At 49.6% G+C, this 14,003-nt stretch overlaps 1 protein-coding gene and 1 long non-coding RNA gene across 6 annotated transcripts in view; one reads left to right on the top strand and one right to left on the bottom strand.

Annotated features, from left to right (window-relative positions):
- Nucleotides 1–215: 215 nt before the first annotated feature.
- Nucleotides 216–7,549, top strand: LOC119716482 (uncharacterized). Its single transcript, XR_005264601.2, has 2 exons — nucleotides 216–362; nucleotides 6,365–7,549. It is a non-coding gene; the product is annotated as an uncharacterized lncRNA (long non-coding RNA).
- STUM (stum, mechanosensory transduction mediator homolog) overlaps nucleotides 2,609–14,003 on the bottom strand; it is a 36,585-nt gene continuing 25,190 nt past the window's right edge. Inside the window, exons 2-5 of one of the 5 annotated variants that reach the window (XM_072035495.1) lie at nucleotides 12,834–13,013; nucleotides 11,617–11,984; nucleotides 5,848–6,636; nucleotides 2,609–4,397 (exon numbers count right to left, since the gene is read on the bottom strand). In XM_072035495.1, the coding sequence (XP_071891596.1) occupies nucleotides 11,959–11,984; nucleotides 12,834–13,013 (206 nt within the window). In that variant the 3' untranslated portion in view covers nucleotides 2,609–4,397; nucleotides 5,848–6,636; nucleotides 11,617–11,958. Of the gene's footprint in view, nucleotides 4,398–5,847; nucleotides 6,808–10,906; nucleotides 11,985–12,833; nucleotides 13,014–14,003 lie in introns of those variants that run through there. The other 4 variants (XM_072035494.1, XM_027453682.3, XM_027453684.3 and 1 more) reach the window with 4 other exon arrangements.

Consider the following 14,003-nt stretch of genomic DNA (forward strand, 5'->3'; position numbering starts at 1 on the left):
TGTGCAAGGTGGCACTGGTGGTGGTACTGGTGGTGGTACTGGTGGTGGTACTGGTGGTGGGGGAGCACCTGGAGATGTGTTTGGGCCTCACCATGGGTGATGCAGGGCCGCTGTGCTGCCAAGCCCCACAGCAGATGTCTGGAGGGGGTTATGAAGCCCAGGCAATGAGGGTTCAGATAAATGACCTCAGTTGCTGCCACATTAAGGCTGCTGGATCTAAATGAAGGTATTAGGGAGTGGGCAAACCCATGTTTGTGCCCAGATGAAATGCTGCTGGGCTTAGTGCTGGCAAAACCAGGCTTTTCCTCTTGTGTGTGGCCGCAGCAAGCCCAGTCCTGGAGGGCCCTTGCTCATCCCTGCAGGTGAGCCATTCAGCTCGGGTCTCTGTGGCGTGGTTTATTTGTGGGGGAAGGCAGGAGCAAGTAGTAGTGTCTGGAGCCTATGGGCTGCAGGGTGCTGTTGGTTTGGGAACGAGCCGTGCAGATGCCCCACTGACACACATGGGGAGGGGGCTGCGCACCCCTTTAGGGCAGATCTCAGAGGACAAGCGCTGCCCTAACCCCACACCGAGCCGTGCCCAGGCTGGGCCTCAAACCCCGGCCCGTGAGGCGCGGCCCTTTCCGGAGGCGCTGCCGGGCCCGGGCCGTGCCCGCCCCCGAGCGGCCATGCTGGGAGCGGCAGCGGGGGAGGCCCCAGGCCGCGAGGGGTGGGGCTGGGAATGGGGAACCCTCCTTCCTTGTGCACTTATTTTTCCCCAAAATGTAGAAATAAATCAGCCCGTGACATCCGCAAGGGTTAGGGCAGCGTTGTTTGGAAGGGGAAGTGCGCTGCAGGGGAGCACAGCAGCTCTGAGCAGCCAGGGGATGGCTCATAAGCACCAGGCAATGCAGCAAGGTTCCCCAAATTCACGTGCTGGTCATAGGTGGGTCACCAGTGCAGGCCTGAGTGGCCCTGGGAGGTTCAGAAGGAATAAAAACAGCTGTGCAGCCTTTTATTTATATGTATATATATAACACTTTTCTGGAGCAGAGATGAGTTGCTGTGAACCATCCTCCTCTGGGTTAACATAGCATGAAATTAACATTAGCAAAACAGTGGCAGCTCTGAAAAATGAAGTGCTTTTTGCTAAGCAAACATCCTCAGCTTGCTCTTCATGGATGAGCCTCATGGAAGAAGGTGGCCTCGTGTGCATTGGTTACGATTTTGGTCCTTACCCATGCCCTCTGTCACAGCTGGGTGTAGGGCTTGCTCTCCCCCCATCAGGTGCCCCTGGGTTTCCCCAGTGACAAGGACGTTTCTGCTCCATTTTGACTTTCTTTTAGCACTGTTGCAACTAGCATATGGGAATGCTCACTTTCCCCTAAAAAAGGCATCTTTGGGGTTGTATTTGGGCATGCAGCTGTCACACACCCATTCCTGTCTGCAGCAGGCCTTCAACACAGATTCCTGTGGCTTTGGGCTTTGCTGACCCAGCTGCTCTGTAAATGCACAGCAGGGAAGCTGGTCCCCTACCTAGATTTCAGCTCCTGTTGGAAGGTGCACTGCTGATATTGGATGTGTGCCCACATATAAGTCTGGCTTGCAGCTCCTGTGCACCCCCTGCATTAGAGCAGATTGTGCAGCTGTGCTGTCTCAGTGCAGAACTAGACACTTGGTACATGATACCATTATTTAGTGTGGGGATGATCTGGTTACCACATTTGAACTCCCCCTGGGGGCCTACTTCATGTATATTTAATAGAAAACTAATTTTGGGGACTGAGGCCCTCCTGCTGCGTTTGCAGCCCACATCCACGTGTTTTCCTTTGCAAACTGTCCTGGCCTCTGCCTCCCCTCTCAGGGAGCGTGGGCATTGCTGGAGGTTCTCACCCACCTGCTTAGTGGGTGGAAAGAGAAAAGCCTCCCTTCAATGTGGGGCCGATGGGTTTTTCTGTGTAAAAAGACTGTATTTCATTCCAGTTGTACAGCAATAGAATATATTTAACTTAAAAAATAATAATAATCCACAGTATCAAAACACAGCAAGTCACAACCAAACAGTTGGCAACACTGGCAGGCTCACAAGCGCTCCTCTGTGACCGTCGCGGCTGGGTCAGTTCGGGCTCCAGCATGGAAATGAAACAGGCTGAGTGAACGTTGGGACACCAGCACTGTCCCCATGTGGGGAGAAGGTGGTGCGTGTGGGCACCAGCTCCCCCTTCACTAGGGTGCTGCTGCCCTCTGGGTGAGGTGGGACTGATTTTTAGCCCAGACCAGCCTGGTCTGTGGGTGAGGAAGAACTGGTGGGTGGTGGGGGGGGGGGGTTAATCTCTGTTTAGCTTGTGGTACAGCAGGGTGGGCATGCAGGAGGGGTTGAAACGCTGTGTTCAAGTTGGGAAAACCCATTCCAGAACTGCCTGAAAGTGCGCTGTGTGCGTGAACACGGAAAAGTGCCATCTGCAAAATATCACGGTGCAGCACCAGTGAGCAAAGCCACTCCTTTGGCTGGAAGGAACATCAGGTTTGGCTGTATTTATGGCTATTCTCGTGCCTGGCCTTAAAGCGTCAAAGAAGTCTTGGTGTTGACATGTAGGGGATACAGTTTATGTTGAATAGTTTTTTGTGTGTGTGTGTGTTTTTTTTTTTAAAGTGTATTTGTGGGATAAAGCCCTGTGCATTGCCCCGGTGGTGCTGCACAGTGGCAGGGTATGAGGACACCCTGATGGCTTAGCATGTGCATGGCTCATCCCCAGGTGGTGAGGAGGCAATACCAGGATGGGATAAAGCAGCCCCTGGAGAGTAATGGCATTATGGGTTTTCGTGCTTGGGCTTCCCAAATGTGGAGCTCTGCATAACACCTCATGCATCATGGAGAGGCTATGACCAAGGGCAATTTCCAGCAAAACTGAAAGGTCTTTAATAAATTAAGTGATGCACATGGAGAGGAACATGCGGCTTTTTTGGCAGTGTGGGATGCGGTGGCACAGACACAGGTACCCACATGTCATGTACCCATAACGCCTGCTGCCAGACCATTTCCTAGCACAAAGCCTGACTGAGGGCAGCAGGAGGTGTCCGGTGTTAATATGGCAAAGTTTCTAGGATGTGCTGGGATCACCCATCATGCTGCCATGGCCAGGAGGTGCTGAGCCTCTGCAGGCAGCTCTGCTGGGCAGGCAGGAGCGCGGAGGGCAGGGACCATCTTTCACAGCACCTTTTCCATGGTAAGTACAGAACTGGCAACACCAACAGATCTATGAACATTGAAATGGTTCGGCTCACTGAAACTACTTTATGACTCACCACGAGTTTCAAAAGCGCATTTGGTTTGGTTCCTACCTGGAAGTGCTTTCCAGCAAGCAGTAAATCAGCTTTTTTTTTTTTTTTTTTTTTTTTTTTTTTTTTTTTTTTCAGCCCGGCTAGGTTTAAAGTACCAAGGAACTATTTAGTTAAAGCCCTTTTTGAGAAACCTGGTTTCCCCAGTCGGGAAAGAGCAACAGAGGACAGTTTGTTGCTGGCTGATGGTGGTGAAGCAGTTGCATTTGTTCTTCGTAACCTGCTGTAGCTCTGTAGCTGCAACACTTGCACCTGAAGCATTTGTACTCATAAAGCGCGGGATGGTATCGAGCTGTCCAGGTCAGCAGCTGGATCATGTGCAGGGCCTGCAGTTACGGCCTTTTGGTATTTTGCTGTACCAAAAAAATGTGCAAGGGGGCAGTATTTACCAGGAGGAAGAGGAGGAATATCTTGGTGGAAGCCCTGAAAGTCTTAGCTGATGTGCCTGGTGAGGGGTGGCTGGGACAGTCCTGTTTCCACAGGCAGGAGCGAGCACACTGCGTGCACCCATGGCAGGGGAGGTGGGAAGGTGCTGGATTCATCTGGCCCTAAAAATAATAATAACAAATAATTAATAATAAGCATGGCTCATGAAGGAGAGCTTCACATCAGCACTTCTACCTGGGCTTTCATGGCATTGGTCTTCTCACCAGTGAAAATTGTGGCCCCCTGCTTCTGGCTGCTGGCTTCCCTGCTGTGGGCTCCTTGGGAGCAGTGTCGGGGTCTGGGCTCTGCTCGATCCATCCCTGGACAGAGGTCTAGTCTCTCAGGAGCAGGGAAAAAACATCCTCCGTCCATCCAGTGGTGTCACAGAAATGTCTCTCCAGGGAAGGGCTACTGGAAAAAGCAGCGTTCCTCATTGCTTTTGCAGCAGTTGGTTGAAAATTCAGTCCAGTGCTCCCTCTAAGGTAGCTGGGAGAGTGGCAAATCTGTAAAGCTGCTCCTGTCCTGAAGTAGGGAGTGGAAATCTGGCTGTTTATTAAAGTTGATCCCTCTCACGGGCAGAAATTGGACCCTTTGGCCTTGGTGTCCATCTGGCAGACCTCAGCACCTCTGGAGTTGTACATTGGTTGCTTGATCGACTTCACCGATTTGACAGCAAGGTTAAAAACAAGGGGAAAAAAAAGATCAAAGTGGTGTTCCCCTGAGTGTGCAGCAGTCCTGAGGAGTTCTGCATGTTCATGTAAGCATTCCCCTGGCTAACCACAACATCCCACCCTCACTACAGTGCACAGGCAGCACCAAACACAGAAGTGTATCAGTCCTCACAGGTGCCAAAACACATCCTTCCTAGATGACGTTTAGCTAGTTAAATGCTGCTCCTGGTCCAGGACTTGGGAAGGGCTTCTGCATCCGAAGGCTTTGTCTGTTTGCTTTTTAACACCAGGGTAATGCTGAGGAACTCAGCTCTTGCCTTTAATGCAGGTTGCCCACAGATTTAACCTTTCCTACTGTAATCCACCCCAAGTGAAATCAAGCTGGGATTTCCGAATAGCTGCTGTCGTGCAAACTGTCACCACCTCATGGTGTGACAATTGTGCTGCCTTTCATCTTGAGCACACCCAGCCCGAGGTTAACAAGAAGCACCAGCTGCTACCTGTCCTCCCAAGAAACCCATTTCACTGCTGCCTATGCTGTGTGGTTTATCTTGCTCTAGAAGCTGGTGGTTTTTTGTTTTCCTCTAAAAATTAAAAATGAGAGGCTTTTCTGTCTGCGCAATGCTATGGACCTCTGCTTTTTGTGGAGCAGCTGAAAAAACAGGGTTCAGCTTGCTCATTTTAACTCGGGATAGTTGGAAATATCTGTTTGAGGCTGCCCAGCACAGCGGCACAATGTGCAGTGCATGAGCCCAGCAGAAACCCCCCTGGGTTATTTCTGCAGCTCTCTCCACCCAAAGAGCCAAAGGCACGTCTTCCAGAGACCATGGGCACCAGAGGATGTGTTCCGTCGTGCTAAGGCAGCTGTGCACGCATTTATCTGAGCATATGGACTCAGGCATGCTGCCCTGGTGCACCAGCTGGCTTCTGTACACACACAGAGGGTGCAAATTATGCTGGCTTGGCTGAAGTCTGCCAAGTTATCCAAAAAAAGTTATCCTAAGTGAGAGGGTCTGCACTGCAAGCACACCAGTGTGCTTCAAAATGTGCTTGCAAAGCCAGCAGTTATGCTGTGAGAGGCCGGGCACAGCAGGGGATGCGTGCTGCCAGCTGCCTCCCTGCAGAAATTACAGGTGAGGAGCAGCTCGGGTCTGTCTGCTTGGGCACATCCTGGTGAAGGCAATGGGATTTTTTTGCTAGGGATAGATGGATGGACAGACACACACACACACTCTCTATCTCCCACCTACCCCCTTCTTTTCCCTAAGGGCTCCCAGCAGGTCCTACCTGCCCCAACGCAGCCCCACTCGCCCTGCCAAAAAGGAACAAGGGGCCTGGCCAGCAGCTGCAGCTCTGCAGGCACACCGTGGGCATGCAGCTGTACTCCTTGGCCACGATAGCACCAGGGCACAATCCTCAAGCATCAGGCACTCACCCCTGGGGAGCAGAGCGGAGATGCTCCATCAACCGGTCCTGCAGGACACGCTGCGCAGGGATCCACAGCCAAACCAAGGACAGCAGGTTCCTCCCAGGGGAAGGGGAGAAGTCTTTACACTAGAGGTTTTTGGCAGCACGGGGCTTGTCCCACTGCCCCACCAGCAGCACACGGGGTGCAGGGGATCCCCGTCTCCCGCTGGTAGGAGCCTCCCGGGGCCAGTGGGAGGTCTGGTGCTTGCCTGGAGCCAGAGGATCGATGTAGAGGACAGCCCAAGTCAGTTTAAGAGTAAAACGCGATTTACAGCAAGCACATTTCTCAAGACATCTGCAATGATAGAGCATCGAAGGTACACAGCTGAGGAAGCTGGGCTGAGCCCTCTGCTGCCACCAAGCAGTCAAGAAGGGGCTCTCAGAAGGGAAAAAGGGACCGCTTGTTGCTTCTACAGGCTGTACGTCTGTCTATTGATAGCTCCTTGGCATTTGATGTTCACAGCTGGTTTTCTTTAACGTAACAGGAGGCAAAAAACGTCTAACAGGAGGCAGAATGTCTTTGACCGCTTGCTGCTGGGAGGACAGAGAGACCAACACCTCCCGCTCCCCCAGCTCTGCTGCCTGCCCGGGTGCCACCTTCACCGGGGGCTTTCCTCCTCTCGGCACCCTCCTTTTCCTCCTCCTCGACCACCCGCCGCACACGGGCTGTGGCTGGGCCCACCGCACGCTGCCTCTGCCCCATCTCTGCTCCTCGCTCAGTGCAAGTCTCCTGCTGCCGCTCTGCACCTCCGCTCCGCTGGATGGGCAGGGGGACAGGGGCGAGCACAAAACAAAAGGAAGAAGAAAGACAAAGGGTAGTGAGAAGGTCCGTGGCCCGCGGCTGCCAAAGGAAATCTCTCGCCGTGTTTCTCTCAACATATTTGTCCCAGCCACTACAGCTGCTGTGGGATCCCCTGCTCCTTGTAGCCTGTGAGGAGGAGGGGAAGGGAACACGGTTAGTCTCAGCTCCTAAAGCCCCTTGGCAAGGCTCTGGCAAGCCTGGTGCACGAGGAGGTGTGTGCTGACCCACGCAGGGGGGTAACCACCTGCCCTGGTAGGAATGGGGGCACGCTGCCGGGAGGGGTTACAGAAGTGCTGGGTATCGCTGTGGCTGCCAGCGCTACAACCTATAACCTCACACCGTCACGGGTACGCTGGGGCTGTCCCCATCAGGATACTCCAGCTGCTTCATTACCTGTTTGCTCTGCCCCAGCCCACCAGCATTAGAGGTGTTTTTGTCAGTCCGGCTGCACTGGGACAAGGGATCTGCTCAGCCCCTGCTCCGCCAGCTGCCTCAGCTGGGGTGAGCTACCAGGGGCTGGGGCAATAGCAGAGCACCCGCAGCTCTTGTGTGACATCTTGAGGGGATGAGAAAAACACGTCATTTGTTTAACACTTCCCTAGGTAGTTGCAATGACCTCACCGGACGATTTACCTGCTGCCGTTGTAAAAGAAGCTGAGGCTGTAATGTGACAGATCTCCTCTTTAAAAAATAAAAAGCAACAACAAAAATCCCAACAGACTGTCCTTACCTGCGCTGCCTGTGGCAGTGAAGCTCTTCCAACCAGGTATCTTTTTAAAATTGTTTTCTTTGCTTGAATAAAGTGAGTAGACTGTAAAGTTTATATTTTGAATTAAAAATAAATAAATAAAATAAAATTGAAATTCTACATCCCAGAGAATATTTAATGCTTTGAACATTGATATTTTAAAAATTTCTTTCCAACTCACGTGTAAGGCTGTTCTAAGTCCATCTAAAGAGGCTAAACACAGAGCACACTCAAGTGCTCCAACTTCTACCTTTAAGGGACTTTAAGGGTGAGCTGAGAGGTGGCCCTGGTAAATGAACTTTGCTGCACTTTGGAAATGTCCACGTGTGCACCCAGCCTTGGCAGCCTAAATCCCCTTCTGTTAAAGGAGCACAGGGAGGCAAGGGCTGGATGAGCACTTCTCAGCACAGCGCTGCCCCACACTGCTTCCTGCACCATGCAGCTCAACAGAAGGATTCCCAGATCTTTCAAACAGTATTTTGTAGGGAAAAAATAATTTCTTGTCCATTTATGTTCTAACTGTGAGTCGGCTGTGAAGGCAAAATGAAGCTCTGTAATGTGGAGTTACCTATGGCACTGCTCTAACTTGTTTAGTAAAAAAAAATAATAAACGTGGACCGGAGAGCAGGGGTCATGCTGCAAATCCTTAGCTGAAGCAGGATAGGTTATACTTACAAATGCTATGTTGTTTAGCCTCGCCTTTAATTAAGATATAACAGAAATCCTTTCAGTTCTGCTGCTTGGTTTTGTGACTGGCTAGAAGGCAATTGCAGTGGCAGAGCTTGTATCGCTCTTTACATGAACAAAGTAAGCCAAAAGATGACCTCTTCTGTGCTAAATTACATTATTAAAACACTTAAGACTTACTTGTCCTATTAAATAGTTTATACATGAAAATAAATAGTTCCTGTGCTTCTTCTATAGCACTAGGTATTTTGTGTAGGGCAACTTCATGTTAGTGTGCTTGTGTAGCAATAGTATCGAGGTGCAGTTTGGTGAAGCAGACAGGTCTAGAACCAGCACTTGTGCCCAAATTCACCAACTGAACCAAGGTTGCTTGAAATTGCACTTTTGTAAGCCATTGCAAGATTGCATTTAGAGAAAGCTGAAGGCAAAAGGCAACCAACCTACACAGGCTGTCCTTCCGCTGGCCCTCCCCAGGACCACGTTCCTGCTCAAGTTTCTCTGAGGCCAGAGCAGGTTGCTACCACCCCTATTCACCTGTGACATAGCCTAGGGAACATTTTGACCTTGGTCTGTCCTGCAGCTACAGCGATATACCAGGATCTTCCACCTGGCACGTGGTGGGACTGTTGTGGGTGCCCTGGGTTTCTCCGAGAAGAGCTCAGGCATCACCTGTTGTAGGGGCATTGGGATTTGTGAGCAACCTGCCCTTGGGATGGGGATGCAGGCTACTGCCAGAGGCAGTACCCTTCTTGTTCCCCTGCATCCACTGGAGCGACCAAAGGACAGACAGACAGACACAGGCAGACACGCACAGACAGCACAGACAGAGCTGGACATGGGCTGGGAGCAGGCAGCACCTGCCCAAAACACACCTAAGCTCCTCACCCTAGACAAGTGCTTGCTGTGATCTGCCATGAGGTGTGAGGGTGAGGAGGAAGGAAGAGCAACAGAAACAAACTTACCTTGTGAAACTTTGATGGTGAACAAAAGGAGGCAAAGGAACATGAAAGAAAGAGAGAGGGAGAAATGTAACTGTAGGCTATATATCCGAAACACATGAAGAATGAGTACACTGGGGCTGTGTACACAGAGAACAACTCTACAATCAAACGTTGACACCAAAGCTAACCCTTGGCTGTGTTTAGCTACAATCCTTGTATTTGAAGTGGGTTGTTTTGTTTGGGGTTCTTGTTTAGGGAAGCCAGTGGAATCCTCATCTGTTTTTCAGGTCACTGGCCCTGAGCTGAGCACCTCCAAGCCCACAAGGTGCTCCCGTGAGTGCTCTCCTCGGTGACGTTCAGGCTGGACTGAAGGTGGAAAACGAGACATCATGGTGTACGGGATGGCACGTGCTACACATTGTTCATGGTCCAACAGCCAGGAGAAAGACACCTGCTGGTTTTTCTCCAGGTTTGCTGCCACGTTTGCTCATGCCCACAGGTGCCTTCTGCATGTCCCAGCCTGACTGGTTGCTGCTGACCTTGGCCCTATCTAACATTCATAAATGAGGTCAAGAACTTAACCCACTGCAGCCCTTGGTAGGAGACCACAACAAAGGTTGTTCCACCTACTTACCTTAGGCATAGTCTGGGGGATGGTTCTATTTAGACTGTAAGGAATGTAATGGATCTAAGTAGGCAATTTGCCCCCAGAATTTCCTTAATCTCACGAAGGGTTACCAGCTGTTTAGGGATGCTCTTCTCTTCTGAGTCTCTCACATGCTTTCTGTTTTCTTTCCTTACCAGGGCAACTGCAGAACCTACCCTAGGACGGGCCCTGTGGAGAAGACAGGCCTTGGTGACACTTCCCAAAGTCTCTGGGAGCCCAGATGTACAGCAACTATGCAATCATCTGTCGCTTCTGGTGAGGCGTGAGCATTGTAATTAGCAAAGGAGTGAGTGACGAGTGGACGGGATGATTACAGGTAATTTCTTACTACTGTTTTCCAGTTCTTGAAAGGCCAAGGACTGCTGCAGCAGGAGTCTCTGTCCTCTGAAACCACAAGTGACAGTGCCTTTGCTCATTCGTAGGCACAGCCATGCACACTGTTGATTTGTATGTCTGATCACCTTCTCTATTCACAAAATGAATTCCTCTGCCACAGAAGGGAATTAGGCCAGTTTAACACAGCTTGTTCTCAACAACCCCAGGCTGACTCTTGCTTTGTTTCTTTTTATTTTCTGAATGCTTGCAAATCATCCATGTGACTAGCTGTTCCAGGAATTGAAGTGTACCTGACTGACCTATAATTCCTCTCATTTTTCTCCACGTTAAAGACAGGCAGCATGACATTATCCTCAAAGTTCCTCTCCTGTTGGACCAGGCTCCTGCGGTGCTCCCCTCTTAGAGTCTGAGAATTAAGGAGCACTAGGAAGGGAAGAATAGCAACAAGCCTCCCTAGCTGCCACGCAGTGCTCTGCCAATCAACGTAATGGCACAGGCTCAGCCTTGAGCCCATGAAAGAGGCACTGATCCCTCATGGCATCCATGGAAGTCCAGAGCAAAGGCCCCCCAGTCCCTTTATCTGTGATATCACATGCTCTGCCCATCTTTAGCCCATCAGAATCACATTACCTGTATATATGGGACAGCCACAGGGAGGAATGGACTCAACCATCCCATGGTGAGGAAGATTAGAGGTTCAGGGGCAGTGGTTCGGTAGGTTTTGACTACTCCCAACCCAAATGCAAATTCAAGTTGCAACAGTTTGTGGTTTCTGCTCAGTGCAGAACAAACTGCAAACAACTTGTTTCCATTTGTATGCAAACAAACTCAAACCAAAGCAAAACATTTTGTGGCAGTGTTTTTAAATGAAATATCTTATTTCTTGCATTTAAAACATTGTTTCATTTTTAATGACTCAGTTTTGAATTTGGTTTTGTTTTAGTTTTGTTTTTACATGAAAACAAAGCATTGGGGAAAAAACAAAACAGAATACATTTCACTTCGGGCCTGGCAGGCTGTTTGATCCAGCTGGGAGCAATTGATCACTTCTGTTTTTTCCTGTGATTGCAAAGCTATTTTTTATTTTGTTTTCCATCAACCACGAACTGCTAAACGTATTCAGGATTTCCTTTATATATTGTAAGTAAACTTAAAACCTGGCTATTTAATGAGCTGGTTAACATGAGGCATGTGGGCTCCCCTTCCCCTTCTGTACTAGCAGATAGATCTGGATGAAGCTGTGGTTTTATCCCCAGCAGCCAAGCCAGAAAACTAGTTGGAGCCTCCTGAGCACCAGCCATTTGCCCAGCTGATGTGTGTCTTTGCTATGCAACAAAGAGGACTACAGGGGAAGGTAAGTCACAGTTTCAGCTGCAGCTCTTTGTCTGAACAGGTGCTTGACACTCCAAAAGCAGGTCTGCCAGCAGCGTTCCACATGCTGAGGCTGCCCAGCAGAGCAATAGTGCTAGCGTGTATAGGTACAAGCATGTAATTACCCAATTACAAACAAATTAGGCAGGTTCTTAGAGACATTTCACAGTTACAGACTGACTCACATGTTATCCTCATCAGGCTACCCAACATGCAGGTACATCTGAGATGAAACTTCTGCTGGTTTGCAGGGGAAAACAAAGTGTAGTGCTGTCTTTGTCTTGAGGAAAGCCTTTTGTTTCACTCATGTTCACATCATCTTACTGTGTATGTGGATCTCCCTGAACTCAGCCTGTAAATTGAAGCTGGCTCAGAAAGCAGCAGGTGGTTTGGTGGATGGGTTTAACCGGTGGGTTTGGCATCTGAAAATGTGCTCTGTTTTCCTGCTGTTCTTTTCAGTTTCATCCATTTAATTGTTTTGCTGGTGCCTGGCAGTTTCCTGAGATCCTCCTCCCACAGAGATGTCATCAGCAGAGATGACTACGTGAAGACCCTTCAAACAAAACAGCAAAAGCTACTGGTAAGACATTCTCCAGAAGCCCTCACTTTGGGAACTGCTGAGCCCCTTGGTCTGGAAGGTCCCAGACCTGTTCAGCTGGGGCAGTGTCCACCAAAGTGAAAGTGTCCACCAGTGAAAGTCTTTAGCAGATAAAGTGACAGAGCTTGTGGGCTGGCAACACCTAGTTAAGCAGTTGGCTGACCTAAGTTATGTATGTTCAAAGAAGGATTCCTCTCTTCTTCCTCTAGAGTAGTGGTTCAGAGCCTTCTGAAAGAGTGTAGGGGAATTCCTTCCAGAAAAAGCTCAACAGTCCTATTGAGCCTAAGAACTTAATGAAAAGTGAAAAAAAGCCTTTGGATACATAGATTCAGGGGAGGATGGAAGGTACTAGATCAACCTAGAGCTTTTCTAGGGATGGACTGCCCTTGCGGGAAGCACTTACTAATTAGAGAGGTGCAGCTGGAGTCACAGGGAGACAAAGGGCTTTCTTGTTCAAACCACATACAGATGCAGCCGGGGAGGGAAAGCTCCAGAAAACAGCATTCATAGTGCTGGGATCCGCACCCCTTCCTACAATTCTCATTGTTTAAAGGGGAATGTACAATCCTAACCTGTGTGGTGGGATGAGAGACGTCCAGATGTGTGATGGGGCAGCCTGGGTGCAAGTGCTCCTAAGCATCTCTCACAATTCCTCTGCCTACTGTTTCTCATTGACTTGCAGAGCCCATCCTGTGGCTCTTGCTCCCTAGAGAGCAGTCTGGAGGCTTGCAGGGCCGTTAGCTGGGTCCCAGCAACACAGCCCAAGGCGGGGGGTAGATGGGAGGGTGAGTGCACTGTACTTACTTGCAAGAATGACCATGTCCATCCCCCAAAATATACTCATAATCCAGCCAACCATCACGATTGCTGTCAGGATCTGAATCAGTGCAGCGGCAATGTTCAGCCAGAAGACACAGCACATGTGCCTGTCAGGGAGGTCGGTCCGGGCTCCACACAGCACCGTGAAAGCTGATACAAGTGTCCCTATGGAGAGAGCAGCAAGAAAACACACAGTGTAAGCCACGGCTTCGTGCCACACTTCTTCCTTTAAACCTACTTTTTACAAGGAGCATCCTGCTCCTTGTGCTCCCGCTGCAGTGCTGGAAATTTACAATTATCATTAGAGGTTAAACAGAGGCATAGCCACATCTACCTTGAACATATTACTGTCTCCACTGAATTGCACTGAGATGTATGCATGAAACTAGGACAGAAAAACCTCTTTCAGGTTTTGGATTCTTTTTTTCTCTGCCAGGCACCAATAACCAGTTACACACTCCAGAGGGTTTACAAAGGATTAAGGATTGACGTTTGTCTGTGGAAACACCTGTCTACCTTTTTTCTGCCTTATGATCCCCTTTTGGGGAGAATACTTTCTCCACAGAAGCTCTAAAAGGGAAAAATTCACCAAGAATTAGGGTGCTATCGGGTGTACAAAGTGGAAAAACCAAAACCAAAGCTCAGCGCTGAGCCAGGCTCACCTGGTGCTGCAAACCCTGGCTCAAACTGAGCCAAGCTTTCAAAATTTCCACACACCCTCAGGGCTTCCTGAAACAATTCAGACACGTGATCTCATTGATGTGATGCATGAAGGTAAAAGTAGGGGCGAGTTACACAGCAGACATTACAGAGATTTTTTTCTGAATTTAGCACGTTGGATGAGGCTGATCATTTATTCAGAGCTGATGCTCTGTTTCCATGGATAACTGAAGCTGCAGCTTGGGGAAGTCTTATCTTCCCCCCAGCCAACCTGCAGAAATGCACAGCATCAGCAAAGAGTAGCAGAAGCTGTTTCTGATTCCTGTGACGTACAGGCTGTAGGTCAGCAGATTCACTTACCTGAGCTAAGTGTGCATTTCAACAGCTCTTATCATTATAAATTGTCTTTGTAATTTTTTAATCTAGATAGGGCATTGCCAAGGTAGACACAGAGGTGTGGCAGAGTTTGTGCTGGATAAGCCAGTTCTGTAAAAC

This window comes from Anas platyrhynchos, chromosome 3 (genome assembly GCF_047663525.1).
Source record: "Anas platyrhynchos isolate ZD024472 breed Pekin duck chromosome 3, IASCAAS_PekinDuck_T2T, whole genome shotgun sequence".
In the NCBI taxonomy this organism is placed as follows: domain Eukaryota; kingdom Metazoa; phylum Chordata; class Aves; order Anseriformes; family Anatidae; genus Anas; species Anas platyrhynchos.